The sequence below is a fragment of the Seriola aureovittata genome, chromosome 14, assembly GCF_021018895.1.
Source record: "Seriola aureovittata isolate HTS-2021-v1 ecotype China chromosome 14, ASM2101889v1, whole genome shotgun sequence".
Taxonomy (NCBI): domain Eukaryota; kingdom Metazoa; phylum Chordata; class Actinopteri; order Carangiformes; family Carangidae; genus Seriola; species Seriola aureovittata.
The window spans coordinates 14,666,438-14,683,708 of NC_079377.1; the positions used below are offsets into that span (position 1 = coordinate 14,666,438).

At 41.8% G+C, this 17,271-nt stretch overlaps 1 protein-coding gene across 17 annotated transcripts in view; it reads left to right on the forward strand.

The window, feature by feature from the left end:
- Positions 1 to 17,271, forward strand: part of LOC130181198 (calcium-activated potassium channel subunit alpha-1) — a 153,366-nt gene that overhangs the window by 45,004 nt on the left and 91,091 nt on the right. For all 17 annotated transcript variants that reach the window (XM_056395103.1, XM_056395110.1, XM_056395109.1 and 14 more), the window contains exon 3: positions 15,895 to 15,956. In XM_056395103.1, coding sequence (XP_056251078.1) covers positions 15,895 to 15,956 — 62 coding nt within the window. The remainder of the gene's footprint in view (positions 1 to 15,894; positions 15,957 to 17,271) is intronic.

Genomic DNA, 17,271 nt, shown 5'->3' on the forward strand with positions numbered 1-17,271 from the left:
CTTTCAGCATCACATTGATCCAACCGCATCTAACACACCGCTGTCACTGCCAGGCTCATTTCTTAAAGCTTTTCCAAAAACAAAATTAGGGGGCAGGGGACGTTACCGAGATTAGAAAGAATCTAAATCCCTTTGGTTGTAATACAGCTGATTGAACAAGTGCTTTCTTTTATTTTCCCACTAATGCAGAAGTGCATTATTATGGAGACAGCTAATTAACTAGTCTCCTGCTGCACATTGAACACTTTAGCTATGTACCTGCAAATGTTAAAATAGATCCCTATAGATGCTAAATTGAGTGGTCCTTAGTTACAAGTGCAAGTTTTGTTTACTTTGTGTCTCAGTGCTCTCGCTGGCTCAGCTGGCAGCCAGCTTCGTACCAGCAGACCCACTGAGAAGCTTGAAGGCCAAAGGAGCATTTCTCTTATATCCCCAAAGCCCTTTTTTATTGTGAATTCAGTCGTAGGGTCCACAGTACGAGCGAAAGATAACTCAGTATCTGCTACTGAATGGTGGTAAATTGACCTGGGGGGTACCTGGAGGAAGAAACTAAATCCCCTCCACCTCCATAGGTGTCGCTCTCTAATGCGCTTTGTGCTCCAAACTCCGTGGAGTGGGCTAAGCATTAAGAGAATTTCCCCGTGGGCTCTGATAAAGTATCACATTATTAACATTCAACATTTTCTTGGTGTAGGCTTTATATGCTACATGTCAATTGCTCTGTGAAGCAGGAACTGCCTCCTCCTCTTCTCAGTCTGTCTCACCATCTATACATCAGCAGGTCTGAGTCACACAGAGAGAGATAGTGTGGGAGTGAAAGGATCAGTGGTGATGGGGCTGACTGCATCCCTACCTCTGCTTTATAGGGTGGACAGGTTATTATTGCAGCAGCATCAGTGGTGGAAGATAGATGATATGGTTCTACTCCTCCTAAAACTGACCTAAGAAGCAACAAAAAGGCAACTGTCACATAATGTTTTATATTGATGGGAAACACCTCCCTCCTGTGCTATGCAGAGCCTCACAAGGTTGAATGATTGAGTGCCAGCTTTCCATGTGTAGGCATTCCTGTATTATACGTTTCATATTTCAATCTTTTTTTTGACCGTCCCATGACTCCTGTGATAGCGTCCGACCCGGTCGTAGATATGGTCTCAGGTTCGTTACGAATATGCTGTTGTCACTCGTGTCATGTTTGTACTTCTAATTGCTTATCAACGCACTCAGCACAGTGGGGACCATCTGCTAAGCCAGGTTTCAGATCCGTTTACCCCCACTGGGCTTCTGTTTCCTGGGATGGGACAGCCACACAGTGTCCCTAAAAAAACACATCAACACCACCAGCTCGCCGCTCGCTGCTCACAGTTTCCATGAGATCATTAGGGGACGATCGCAGGTGATGTAACAGGCACAGGAAAGAAGGGAAGGAGAAATATTCCTGCATGAGAGCGTAGGTGAAAGTGAGATATGGATGGAAAGGGAATGAAAAAAATAAAAGCAAGAGGAAAATTCTTATTAGTATTGATCTGAATATAGATTTCACCATAGAGTTTTTAGAGGCTGAAATACATATTTGGAGCTCATTTTTTTCAATTTCAAAATACCTTGATCATCTTGTGATTTCTTTTCTGGCTGCCAAATGTTTTTAGACATTTCTTTTAAGCTTTGCCAGGCAAATATTCTAATAAAGTCTGGTCTTTCTTGTGAGTGAATCAGAGAGGTGGAGACATTTTTTGGCTTTGTTACTGAGGTTCTCTCACATTAGGAGCCATGGCAAGGTGCTAATTAAATGGTTTGTAGATCGGTCTCTGCCTCTGGCCCTAAATTGCATCAGTATTGACTTCAAAGCCCCAATGCATCAAAGAAGGACCAGAAGCAGTAGGACTTTGCTCTCTCCTCTCCTCTCCTCTCCTCTCCTCTCCTCTCCTCTCCTCTCCTCTCCTCTCCTCTCCTCTCCTCTCCTCTCCTCATTTCTTATCAGTATATACTGCATTCAAGGACACAGCTGCATTTAACTGTATGCACAGAAGCATGTACTTGCATGAGTAATGTGTACCATGTGTAGGCTATATGAGTGATTGTGTTGTCATTGTGATTATTATGTGATATGCACATGGCTAGACTTAATGTTGGGGGTCAGGCACAGTCAAAGTGAAGGTAAAGGGACAAATAATCCTTCAGGTTAAATCAATACTAATGAATGAAAAATACCTTGACTGGTGAAACAGCTGCAACCAAGCTGAGAGGTACTGTTATGTAACATGTTTATCACATAAAATACAGCAGTTAATGAGCTATAATAGTGTCAGTCACACATTTAGCTCACATGCATGAGTGCAGACACCCCTCCCTACTTTCAAAGAAATGCATTTATGCATTGCAAGATATTTCAGACAATATTCAAAATGACATGATCTGGTTCCTCCATTTACTTTAGTGTCTTTTGAAATAACATCACTGATAGATTGACTGTAACCCAGTTGGGGAGAGCTCCATCATGGGGCTGCTTGGATGAAGTAATGAAAACATAAAACTCCCTCTGACAGAGGGGCTAAAGGCCAGACCAACCGAGCCTCTGAAGACTGAGTGATGTCTTGGTTTTGTGATCCCTTTTATTACTTTGGTGCAGCTGTATATGTCTATCTGGCACATTGCATTCACAGTTATTCCCACAAGTGGCATATCACCGTGGCAACATCACATCTCGTATTCACAGGATTGAGTTTTGTGTCCACTGTCTGTTACTGTTTTTGTTTCATTCTCTCCTCCACCATCCCTGGATGCTTCCATTTTCATATCCACTTGTTCAATGAGCTTGAACGAGTCAGTTCAACCACATTGTAAATTACAGTAGTTTGGTTTTGGTTTGTATTACGGCGGCAGCAGATATCTCAGAGACTGATCATCTCAAGCTCCAAGTAAAACTATCTGCATGACAATTTTTTCCCCCAAGGAAAACAAGAGCATCACTTGTTTCAGCAAATACCGAGCATTCAAGAGATGGAATGTGCTAGTAGCAGTAGGAGTTATGACTTTTGTCACCTGGGAGCAAAGGAGGAAACAGTGTGACGTTATTAAAGAGGCACAAAGTCCATAAAGGGACAAGGTTGGAGTGGATGGGCACAGGAGACTGCTGATTGTTTCCCCTTGACCATCATTGGTCGACCAAGTTCCTGACGACCAAGTTCTCCTGACCCTAACAAAGTAGCAATTTTAACCCAAACCACAAACCTCTTTTCTTAAACCTAACCAAGTTGTTTTTGTTCCTAAACCTTACCAAACCTTAGCCAAAGCAATGTCAGATCATAAAAAACTTAAGGTACTGTATATTCTCTCCTAGGTTGGAGAACTTATGTAGACCGGGCGCAGTCATGGTTCCTATTTGAATTGACAGACACTTGCAACAGCACTACTCCAAACCCACTTGGATTTTCTTGTGAGACTCAGGAATGTATATATGCAGGTGCTTGAGATATGAGTGTACACAGGAGCTTTATGTGGCAGTTTCAATCATGCTAAAGTCTGGGCTTTGTAAGGGGAGGCGGGAGTCTTGGGACTCAGAATGGAGAGGTGGATTTTAAAAGGCTTGCGTCTGATATTAAACCTATAAAATCCTCAATCTCAGGGGAAGCGGCTGCCTTCCAGGCTGCAGGCAGCTGCTGCACTTTTCAGTGATTCGATATCCAACACAACAAAGTGCGTTGGATATCGAACACTGATATGGATGTCAGTCCTTGTCAATAATCAATCAAACAAACAGACTATCATCAGAGGAAAGGTGAGAGGTGGAACTGATGGACAATGAAGTGGAGTTTGGCTCAATGTCTTCTTAATGAGGGTCAGGGCTCCGTGAGAAACCGCACAAAAGGTTTATTGACTTGACCTCGTCTGCAGACATGTTTACATGAAATAATGAACTGACTAATGATGCACTTGCAAATTTCTTTGATTGTTTATTTGTGATTATGGAAGAAATGCAACGCTCTTCAGGACAGCTATTCAACATGTAAAACTATATTTAAATTAGACTGTAACTGAGAGAGTAAAAGCCTTTACTCTGTTTCTGTTGGAGTTGGATTAGCTATCTTTTTGCAAGGCCAACTATTAATTATCTACTCAATGAATAACTGTATGACTAAAGTGGAATTAATAATATATACCCCAAAAGGCAAAGGAACAGAAACCATTAGCAAATTATCCCTCCGTTCCTCTCCCCTGCCATATCTCAAAACGACAAAAGCATACTGAGGGCCTCGCAAGTAGTACTGAAATTGAATATAAAATATGTTGGTTTTGTTTTTAGCATTACGTGAGGAAGTTCAACTCTTTGCAGTCGTTTATGGGCCTGTTTGGTGATATCAGCTGCCAAAGTGTTTACTGTGACACCTCCATCCCTCCTGCTGATGGGCGAAGGTATCAAAGATGTTTTAAGGTCATCCATGGCAGGTTCCAGGCATCCACCCACCTTATTGACTGAGTTGGACAGCTGTGTGTAGGGCTTGATCTGATGTGGCGGAGAGCAAACAGGGGAGGGATACGCCGAGATGCTGCTGCTCTCCGCTTTACACATGGCCTGCCAACAAGCGCAGAATACTAATACTGCCTTTGCTTCTCTGCGGATCCTAGTCTCATCTTTCACCTTGCTGCGAGCGTGCATTCCACCTTATCAGGACTCGCTACATTGTTAGCGAGCGAAAGTGGGCTTTGACGCGGATGATAAACTTCTCATTAACTTTCAGGAAATTAAACTAAACCTTGATTTAATTAGATAAAGATCATGTCACCGCTGCGTCTCCTCTGAGATGGAACCTATGCGCCTGTGGGGGGGGGGTTTAAGGGAGGAAAAAGAAAACAGGATGTGTTGCAGCTATATCATTTTATCATTCAGATGGTAGTTGATCCATTTGCCTTATTGGGAGGGGGGAAAACTGAAGCTTTTAATTCCATATTCTGCAGGGTCTGGCTGTTCCTCTGGCAGCCAAATGCAGTATGACATTTTTTTGGCAAAGGATGAAAGGTCCTGCAGAAATGTGCAATATGCATCAGACAAAATAATCGCTCTGCATGCATTGTAATACAAATGGCGTTGGTGTGATAAAGTTTTGATATTATTAACTATGGCAGGGATGATTTATGCTAAGATTAAAGGTACATAATGGGATTGTGTGGCAGTAACCGGTGCCTGAACAACAGTTGTGTGACCTGAATACATTATGACCTGCAGACCACATGGAGAATAAACCACTTAAAGACAACCTTTTAGTATTCGTGTCGCGAACTTTCCTTTCTCCTCATTTTCCTACCGTAGATAGAGTGGTCTCATTTCTCATTGTCCTGATGGGAAATTGTACCAGTTATGGAAATGTCAAGCGGGCTATGGGTCGCTATGTGGTGCAATTACATTCTTAACAATAGTGAGATTAAAAATCAAGGAAGAAAATAAATTTGACAAATGTGTTTACAAATCCCAGTAAATTGAAAGATTGAGCAGAAATATTAATCATTATATTTACTATATGATTATGACTAACTTAGAAGATGCATTTAGAATGTGAAAGTGGGAATTACACTGCTGACCTTTTATTCTTTCAAACCACCTACTTGTTTCCTTAAAACTCCTGCTTCTGGTACTGTCTGTCAAACACTGCTTCTTCTATTAAACTACATTTATGCAGCCACACTGTCTGAGTTTGAATAAAACAGCTGCAAAGGCCTGAATCAATAGTAGCATGGGTGAGGGTGACAAGTCACAGTGCTCCTCGGCTCCACTTCACAAAAGCAGGAAAAATCCCTGCAGATTTGTGTTTCATTCATTGGTTAGTTTGTGAACAAACACCTGAGAGGAACAGCCCCACTCAGTGTCACGTTCTGAGTTTGAAAGGGTTCCCTGCAAGGCAGAAATCTGAGGAGAGGTCTTGTGATGGATGAAGTATTTTCTTTTTTATTGAAGCTTAATGGGATACAGAGAGGAGGAGAATACAGGATGTTTTGACAGGATCCAATCTGAGGACAGCGGGGGTGCATAAATTACCAGAAGCAGGGGCCTCAATCATAACAGTTATCTTAAACACCACACCAATACCACAAACTATATTTTAACTTCATGTTTACGTGATTTTTTTGCCTCAGCCTCATCGATCGAAATCTCAACGGTGAAAACGTTGAAAGTTCTTCTTTATCTCAGTCCAAAAGACAGTTCCTTCCTCACGTCGTCATAAGTCTGTTACTGGTGCCTGTCAGTTCTACATAAAGCCCACTCATGAGTCTGATTGTGTTGTAATGAGTCAGATTGGGCATCACCTCAGACATGATCCTGGCAACTATTGTTTTCAACTTGGCAATACTGTGCTAGATTGAGTCAGTTTTCAGTCCCCCTGTTGACATAATGTATGCAGAGTTATCAGTGACAAATCTTGCAAACACAGGCGCCGCTGTTATTGTGTTGACTCAGAAATACTTGACAATATATTAGTGTGACTGATTTTCCCAGAGAGGTTCATAACCAGAACACTTCCAAAACAACTGTAGCCTCCTCCTTCCACTAGAATGGGAAGTGCTGCAAAAAATAATATGCAAATTCATGTATGACCTGATGTGGCAAGTAGCTACTTTCCTCTGAAAATAGCAACACTACTGGCAAATTAGAGCAGAGGGAACCTATTGGTGGGTTCTTGAAACTGTTAAATGAAAAGGAAAGGCCTGTATAATTCACCTCGGAAGTAACAGTTTGCTCAGCTGGAGAATGATCAAGCTATTGCTCTTTCTGTTTGACCATTTCTGAGTAAGGCAGATCAATCATTGTTAAAGGCCCTGACAGTAACTGCAACAGTGTATTAAGGAGCTGGAAGCACCTTGGCTTTATGTAGGTGAGCCTGGAACCTGATAAATGTTCTGGAAAGTTGGATTAATGGAGAGACTTGTCCAACTAATGAATTTCTCCACTGAGATTTATTTATTTTTCTAATTACTTTCATAGGAGGGCTGAAATAGTGTGTAATGAATTCAGCTGAACAAAATTGACTCTTAAACTCTTCCTATAGTCACTTCCCTTCCTAATTATCCTCATAATATTTTTATTGCATGGCTGCTAGTTAAGCACATTTCATGTATTTATGGTATGTGCATGCCTTATAAAGCACTTCAGTCAAAATATACATCGGATAACTAGTGGTCTCGCTAACTGGCTGCAAAATTAAGTAGGAAAGTATTAAGGCTCGACTTGTATTGTGTTTTCCTTTGGCAGTAGAACCTTAAAATTGGTCCTGTGTGCTCTCCTCATCATGTTCCTCCTCCTTGCAGGACGCTGAGGCTCACTTGTGGGCTGTGGCAAACATACTGACACTTGGTGATTCTAGATGCCCTCAGGCTTGGGGCTAAGTTTGTGGACCTGTGTTATCCAGCAGTGAAAAGCCACAGTTTACCCAGAGTTCATCAGTCTGGGGTGTTATCTCACAGAGCGCCTCGCCTGAACTCCCACATTAAATCTTTAATACGCGGCTAACTTACCACTGAGTTAGCATCACTGTAACAGCTGAACAGTCGCATTTCACTAATAATAATGTTGCCCTCTAGCTACAGGACATATGCATAATGGACATTATGGTAACTCTGTGCAGTGGCAGCAGCTTTCTACATTCTGCAGATATACTGCGGTTTTCAAAAGGAACCATTTATAAGCTCATGTGGTGGATGTCGGGTGGAGAATGGATTGAAGAATTTTCCCCTCAAATGCTGTCAGTGGTTCTTTGCAGGCTGGTCACATGCATCCTCTCATCTTCTCTGCGCTAGCATAATCCCAGTAGGGGTCCTCCCTTCTATCGAATGGACAAATACACACACACAAAGGTTGATCACATGGAGAGGTTGAAGACATACAGACGTGATATACATGCACTCACACACCAAGAGGTGCAGACACGTGCACAGACGCGTACACGCTGTGGCATTTAAGCTCTTGCTGTGCCTTAGAGGACATGCTCTAATATTCTCCATCCCTCCACCCTTCTTTCTCTTCAGCCACTCTTTCTCCCTCTCTCTCTCTCTCTCTCTCGCTCCCATTCTGTCTCTGCCACAAGCCATTTTCTGCCACCTCTTAATGCTCCTCATGTCCCAGGGGGAGGGCTCTCTCTCTAATATTCTCTCATCCCTCCATCTCTTGTCATCATCACCTCCATCTTTTTTATCTCCTCTCTTTTTCTCTCCTTCTCTTTTGTCCTTTTAGTATCCTCTGCCAACATTCAAGGTCATGGTCACGCTGTAGGTGTCTAGGGAAGGCTGCCATTAGACACAGGATGCTGTAGAGGAAGGAAGAGTGACCTGTCCTTCTAGTATCTGGAGCGTACCTTACATCTCACATAACTCCACCTGTGATAGGATGGTTTAATTTGGCGCTGACACATGAAGTAGCAAAAAAAATCTTCCTTTCATGAATCAATGATGCCATAGAGAAACTTTTAGAGGAGATTTTTCAGACAGGTTGTCCTGTCTGTCTATTACAGATCCCCACAGGCCTCCACTTCATCTCCCACTGACAGATGCTCATTTTAGGAGCTGTCATCCTGTCAGACCTGAGAGGCTTTCCTTCATACTGACCCCCTCCCCGTCCTCTCCCCCGTCAATCACCGTTTCTGTTGCCTATACGTATGACAATATGTGGGCATCTGTATCATAAAGGCCACAAGGGTTAAATGGAGCCAGTTCCAGGGGTGCCGCATCAGTGGTCGTATTTTGATGTATGAGATTGCATTTCTTTTCAGTGGTAAAAAAACAAGGTGGACACCATTCTTGGAGTTATGTAAGATGAAATAATACACTGAATCTAAGGCCGGATGAGATTGTAGGTTTTGTTTTAAATTCAGTTGTTAAACAGACTAAAAAATATTCAAGAAGCTGAGCACCAGAGGATTTTGGCTTTAAAAAAAAAAAAAAAAAACTATCACAAAATATCATCACAGCTCTATTGTTGTTTAATGTAGAGTAGATCTGTGTGTTCAGGAATCAGAAAACGTGTGAATCCGAACGCATTAACTATGGCTGTCCACTCTCTTCTATGGAGAAATCTAGGGGCTGCTTGTAGAGGCTTGTCGCTGGTTTGCACCTGTCCTGCTGGCAATGCCCAAGTTCATTTTAAACCGAGTCAGCGCTCTGAAGGTGTTACATTTCACGCCACATTTGTATTTTCACGCATGAAAATCAGACATAGTCCCAGTAGTATCGCCTTTCAAGTTTTTCAATGTCTGATTCAAAGAAATGAAAGCTTTCACACCATCTTCGCTATAGACAAACAAAATTTGCCTTTTTCACTTTTAAGAGCTGTTAATGCATCGACTCAATGCATTTGCACTTTTCCAGACCCAACTTTTGTCATGGTCATCTGTGATATACAGTATCACATCATCTGTAACTAAAGAAGATAAACATACCCTTTAAAATTCTTAGAGCTTTACATTTCAATATTTTTCTGCTACCAAAAGAGATACACATTTTATACATTGTTTATTAAGCAAAGCCACTAACTTCAAGTTGAATGAGAAACAGATGTCCTAGAAATACATTTTGAAATACACCATCCTGCCATGTGTGTGCACCTTTGGATGAATGATAAAGATGATTCTTGAAGGACAGGTTAGCCTCCTTCTACCGATCCTCTATTCAGCCGCTCCGTACCCTAGAGACAGTCACCGCGTGACCTTGGATGGTAACACAAAAGGAGCCGGCTGTGGGAGGGTCGAGTAGGCGAAGATATGAGGAGAGAAAAGAGAGACAGGGCTTGTGTTGCAGTGTGCATCATTTAGAAGCTATAGTATTTTCCCTCCTCCACTGCGACCAGACAAATCAGATAGCAAAACTCAATTACCTTCTTTTACCGTTTTTTTTCTTAAAGAATAGGCGAGCATGTTTAGCAGATAGTGAAAAGAAATATAGTAGGCAGATGAATGTATAAGAGATGAGATGTATCAGGCCATCTGGACTTGTGTCTAAGTGCCAAGCATTACTATTATACTACTACAGTGGTGTTTTTAGACATTTCATTACAGGAGGCAAGTTGTTGTCGTACTTCATCAACAATTTCTCCCTCCCCCTTCTCCCTTTCTTACGTTCTTCCCCCATTAGACTTTACAAAAACTGACTGTGAGTCTACAGTGGATTTGGATGATAAAAACAACTCTGACACACACCAGTGCACAACTTACTCAGGCTTCAGCTTGTATCCTGCCTGTTTTCATCCTTTGCTCCTCTCATAATTTATGAATTGTATATTTGAAGTCTGGGTATAATTGGCCCTGTTCTGTTGACAGTCAGACTTATTGTATTCTGCTTGTCTATTTTATTTAACAATAAATAAATAAATAAATAGATAGTGACTGTTTCTATGACACATTTAATTAGGAGGGTGCAATTGTAGCAAAGGTTACAATTAGTGTCCATGTCATTGGAAAGTCTGCTGAGAGGCTAGCTATCACCAGACAGAGGCTCAGACAGTCTGAAGTGGACTTTCCAGTACTCTGATAGCCTGCGACTGGATTGTCTTTAGTCACGTTGCCTCTAAAATGTCACTAAAAAATATTTGTTTTTCTGACTTAAAAACATTTTCATCTTTTATTTGAATCTGGTTTCTCCTCTGTTCGTATTCTGAACACAAAAATGTGTATGGATGTATGGCTCCACCATTGACTTCACAAAGCTGTCCAAGTGTGGTGGTTTTTGTCTTCTTGCAAGAATACCCTGGCATGAATTGCTATGCTTGTGGTACATCTGTTCAGTCACATAGTGGGAATCAGTAGTCCGGGTTGAGTTATGAAGTGTGTGTGACCGGAATACAGAGTGTTTTTTTTCCTCACAGGATGTCAGATCATTCCCACACCTGCGTAGGGTAGAGCCCCCTGCCATTTGAGGGCGAGGGAAAGGGGAGATCACGATGCGTGCTGATGTATGGATGTATGCCATCAAAGTTTAACAGAGGTGTCATCTGTTGACATTCCCCCTGTGAGAAACTCACACTCTCACCTTGTGCAGTGACATGTGACTCTTTTTCCCTTTGTGTCTAAATCTGCATTGACACGCGGCCTGTGTCTGATAACCCTGGAGTCTTTGTTATGAAAGCAAACACTTGGAGTGGGTGCAAATGTCTGTGCAAACAGTGTGACGATTTGATGAGTGAAGGGAACGCTGGAAAGTTGTGTTTGTCTTCTGTTTCACTGACGTGAATTATTCTGAGGAAATCTGTATTGAATATGAATGAATATTTACTGACTGCAAGTTTTCTCGTTTTGTTTGAAGCCTGCTATAAAAGACGGATGTACTGTATATGTTTAGGGACTCAGAATTCAGATTTCGGGAAGCAGAAACAGTACACTGGTTTGGCCGGAGCTTTCCTTGGCTGCGGACCTCTGAAATCCTTTGTGGCTGAGGCATCAATCGGACATTTTGGAGCTCCTCTTTCTGGCTAACGCAGCGGGCCAGGCCGGATTAATGAACAAGCTTATCCTGATGCCACATGGTACTGATGGGCATTCTTGACTTCCCACTGAGGATTCCCACTCATGTAATCTTGGGGAACCCATTAGGATTCGTAGAAAGTATTTATTTCACTGTTTGACTAAAACAAAAACTGATATATTGTCATTTAGATTTTCTCTCATCTCTCACTTAACTAATCTGCCCACAAGGATGTTTGTTTTCCTGCCTTTGATGTCAACCTCTGGAAGCTCTGTAACAATAGCATGCAAATCAGCTCACAATTGGACGGCCTCATTAGCCCCAGGTTTTGGATTTCATTAATAATTTGCACAACTAGGCCTTTTATTATATAAATTAACTAAAATAGCTCGGATTAAAACGTCCTACTTTTTTCCATATACTTTGGTCCATGGCTTTATTGGAGATGAAATGTAAACAGTGGGGGTCCCTAATTGATTTGGAACCTGTAAGGCTTGTTTGTATGAATAATAAAATGTACAAAAGGTACTATACTCTTTATGACAGAGGATCCTGTTAACACAGGAAGCAGAAGTCCTTTACGTTTAAAAAATAGTCAATCAAACACAAATTGACCATAAACCAAACGTGCACTGTAAAAGATGTTTGTAATTGGAATAAGACTAGTCACATACAATCATACTAGATTATCCACCAGAGACAAGATTTTGACACCAATTCTGAATAGTCGTTTGACCTCACCAACAAAACAACTTGCCAACAAGGTTTTTTTTTATTGCATTTACTAATGAAGGGGAAGGTGGTGAGAGTTCTGTGTTACTACATCTGGAGAGACCCAGAATGATTGCACTAGGATTACTTTATTATATAGAGATTTTGCAATATATGGGTAGGTATCCTTTCATTATCTCATAAATGTCTCTTTTTTGCATCAAAGTACCTTGATGTTTCAGGTATATAATTCACTGGAATTTCCCATCTGATTCTTATCCTTAAATGGTTCTCTCCAATGGATTTCTATTGAATTTACTTAATCATGATATATCAGCATTGATATATTAAGTTACCAATACCATGATGATTTTAGTCATTGCTATCCACTTCTGAGGTGCAAATTCAGAGAGGTGTGCCTTTAATGTCTCTTGAAGATAAAAGTCTGTCCTCCATCTTGATAACTTTGGACTGAGATGTGGAGGAGACGGATGCCTCTGAGTCACCGCTCTCTTGACCTGGGTAGTCGGCCTTAATGTGAAGCGATTATACTGTACGTTGTCAGCCCACATCACCTGTCTGGGAGATTCTACTCTCTCCTTGATGCAGGGTGCACTTAAGGGACAGAGGAAGCCATTAGACAGGATCCCTGTTGGAGGAGGAAGTCGTGTGTGAAATTCTGGCTCAGTTTTCAGGGCACTTCCACAGGCGAGCCTCGATGAGCTCTCGAAAGTCTTTAGACTGCCAAATAAACTGAGACGGTCTGACGCACATGTGTGTTTATACATGTAAGTTAAGTTTTATTATGTGTTTACAATTCTGATGGCGTCATGTGAGAGCTGCCACCTTTAGTCCGCTTGCAGTCCTGGAACCTGAAACCCGCACACTATGCACACACACACACACACACACACACACACACACACACACACACACACAAACAAACATGCGCATGATTTGTCACTGGCTTCTTTTACACTCCCAGTCTTCCACTATGCCTGCTAAAGTGCACCTTGGAAAACATCTGACAGACTCAGCTTTACACTTTAAATATAGGAAGGGATACAATGAAATCCTACACGGGTATTAAGGAGAAAACATAGACATCACGTCCGATTGCTGCTCTGCAGACATGATGCCGGCATATTCCAGTTTGCTGCAAACAAACGTGACTCACCCATGCCATCTCATTACATGCGAATAATCAAATGTGCATATAAACAGCCTCATAAAGTCATTTACAGCTATTAGAGCTGCAGCAACTGCTGCTGAGTTTCTTTTTTTAATTTCTCACTTTGGTTTGCAGGCAGAGGGAAAGCCCCTCTCCCATTATCATTCTTGTAGGTTTCCCCTGCCTATTATTGCATTGGTCCTGATTCGGAGTGGCAGTTTCTCGGTTGGTTGTCTTCGGTAGAGTGTGGGTTTGAGGTTGACAGCTAACCCTCGTAGACATTGTGAGGGGAGAGAGTGTGTGAGAGAGGAAGAAAGTGTGGGGGTGGAGGGGTGGACGGGCTTTCACAGCTGAATAAGTGGGTCAGTTTAAGATGATGACGCTTCTTATCTCCTCAGCCCATCGCTGGGTGTTCACTGTTCACTGCTCAGCTTTTCAGCAACCAACCAATGCTCAGGCGTACTCCTCTCTGCCCCTTCCTCCTGTCCTGTGACCCTGCTCCTTCCACAAGCAGTAGAAACACAAAGTACGTCCAAGGAAAATTCAATGTAAATGCATCTATATTATACTGCATGTGTATATGTGTATAAATGCAGGCACACATTCATTTATGTAGTACGCTCAAAATGGTGCTTCTCCATGTTAGAGGGGCTGGCAGTGTTGAGTTTCACAGAGGAGGATCTCTCTTTCGTCTGTAGTCAAGGTTACTTAGATTGAAAACATTAAGAAATTATCAGACTCATGTTAAACATTTTAAAATGAGTGTCAAAAAAAGGTGAGGCGGAGCCAGGAATGTTCTCCCCTTTATTCCACTTTTTATTCTTCCTTGTCAAAACCTGGTGCCTGCATTACCCACAGTGCAACTTGACCACTCCCAGTTGGGTTGGAAATTTGAGTGTGTTATGCTCATAGTGGCTAATGTAGCCTTGAGCTGCTAGCCAAAAAAAAAAAAACAGAGATGAGGAGTGGGCTACAGAAGTGTAATAACCTCACATCTTCCCTACTCAACACTCCTTTCACCTTGAAAATGCTAACTCACTATTAGCATGCTATATCATCTTGTGGGAAAACACATATTTTAATCCCCATATAGACAACAGGGCAGTGTGTGGATGAGATAATGCCCTACAGTCAACTACTTTCTTTTCTTATCAGACCAGTGCCTTTCATTCAAAAAGCCCGATGTTATCCCCGAGTCTGAGCTTGAGGCTTCTGCCGATCTCCTTTGTGTGGAGCATCATCGATGTCTTTGGCTTGTAAGGTTATTCCGGCCCTGGACAACTCTGTGCTCAGGACTGCCATCGTCCTCCATTCAAGCGTCGAACCATTAAAAATGCAAGGGGGTGGGGGTGTTTACTTAATACCTCAGCCACAATGCATTGGATCAATCCAAAGGACCAGCACATGAAAGTAATCAAGCTCCCACCATCAATAATGAATGGCACAATCAGCAGGGACAGTGGGCTCCTATTGTGAGATGGCTGAATGGGAGAAAGGAGCGCAGGGGGAGGAACTATTGTGCACCGCTACGTTGGTCAGCTGTTACGAAGATGATGATTAAGGTGACAGCGGCAGTGATGATGGTGATGTGATCTCTAATGCTTGCAAGTGCACTTTGCTGGAGGGGATTATTGTGGCACATGGTGCTGTTTTTTTCCCCTAGGGCCTGGAACAAGAGGAAACTGACATTTTCTCTTAATGACTAATATTCACACACGTTGTCATATTTCTACATAAACAGCACAATTTTTTGTCTTTTTGTCAAATGATAAAGTTTTTTGAGTTATTGCTGCAAGAGCTTTATGTATTATAATTTTAATGTGATGCTGTAAGATTTTACATTATAGAAGTAAAACATTCACGTTCTGTGCCTCTGCTGAATTGTTGCAGTAGTCAGTGAAGTCTTCTGTCCATGTTAATGTTATGTCATTTAATCAAGAATCGTTGTGCATTTCTATTGCAGTTTTCTTAATAATAATAATAATAATAAAAAAAAAAATCTGTATACAGGATTAAATATCTTGTTTATATTCGGGAGTCAGGTATTGCTGCTAGTGCTGCACGCACTGCAAGTTGCCTTACTTCTCTTTACCTTAACAGTCATATATAGTCACTGAAACATTATACAGACCGCAGTCGAGTGGGGTCACTATCTTACACAATGCAAACTTTGGCTCGGCATAGTAGTGGAGGGGTTCACGTCAACACTTGATGACCGTGGTTCTGTCGAAGCACTTCCTCTCAACACCACATTGTTGCTGCTCTTCTGTACAGTTGAGCTCATAAATGTGTGTCCTTTCTTTGCTTCCTATGATTGTGCTGGCTTGACTTTACACTACCTGTATTCAGTAGGCTGAGTTTGCTGACATGAGGGTGAACATTTATTATTCAACACGTGCTTTTTGAAAACATCCACCATTCTGCAACATGGAGGGGGGCAGGTCTCTGTTTAATTACAGATGCTGTAACTAATGTTACCTATTGTGTCCACTCAAACTTAACACCGCGTTAGAGGATGTTTGCCACTCTGTGCATGAAGCTAATTTCTCTTTCATCTGTCTTTCTCTCCTCAGGTGGTGTTAGTCTTTGCGCTCAGCATCGGGGCCCTCGGAATATACTTTATAGACTCCTCAGAGTAAGTATCAGTTTCATAACATATCTTCTGAAAAAAACTGAAATTGAACACATGCTCCAGTAGCTATACTGATGATGGAATATAGAAATAATGAACTTTGCATGTTCGCATTTACACTGGCCTACATTCTGTATCTGAACGATAGGTGCACATGCATCCTTACTCATCTCCTCATGCTGCAATCTCTGAAATGCAAATGCACATATTCACACCCCCACAAGCATTCACAAGCAGTGTTGATGCACACACATACACTACACACGCAACACACACACACACACACACACACACACACACAAACACATCTGTAACTGAGGATTTGTCAATGGGAGGCCTGTCAGTTTCCATGGTAACAGAGATAGGCAGATATTGTATGTGTTCGGGAGCTTGTTCAGTGTGTGAGCAAATTAATATGTGTATTGTTAGTTTATGCGTATCCCTGGCTGGCAGTCACCCAGAGACAGATTGCAGGTCTGGCATGTCTTGAGTAACTACTGCAGTTACTTTCATGCCATCCACACCATTTTCTGAATTTTTTTTAAGTCTTGTGAGTTTCTCTCTGGTAGACTTAGGGGTCATTAGCTTTAAAAGTGTATAATCTCCTTTTAATATCAGATGATGACTAGGTAATTAAGTAATGACCTCAATCATTGTACCTTAAAGGTACACTGTGTTGTGCTCTTCACCTATCGAAAGGTTATAGTGCATCTGTAAGAGATGTCTTGAAATGAGATCTAGAATGACTGACCTGACACTAGAGCATGATTCCTCGACAGATAAAATGAACAGCCATTGTACAGCCATTGTACAGCCCCCCCCCCCCCCCCCCCCCCCTTTTTTGGAGTACCATGGTTCAGAGTGTGCTGGTTTTAAATTCAAGCAAAAGAGCTGATTTACTGTTTCCAATTATGTTTAGAAGTTGTTGCATGTGCCTCTGGCAATGAAATGACCCAAAATGTGTCGCCATGGCCTGCACACCGACTCTGACTGCGCGTTATTTCATGTGCCATTGATTTACCAAAATAAAGCCTCAAATATTTACTGTAGTGCCTGCGGTTTTGGAATGTTTACTACAAAGGAACCATAATCTATTGACCGTGATACTGTATGGTACCTTTTCATCATGTTCGTTCCTCTGGTGGCTGTTGTGCAGCATGTTATCTTTAAGTAACAGCTAGCTTCCTGTAGTTTGTTTTCACTTTAATACAATATCTGTGGACTGTGAAATTATGTCCCTGAGGGAACCGAGAGTCTAAAACAAGAATAGAGATGTCAAACTCTTAAAACAAGTAACTCTAAAATGCAATCCAGCTTG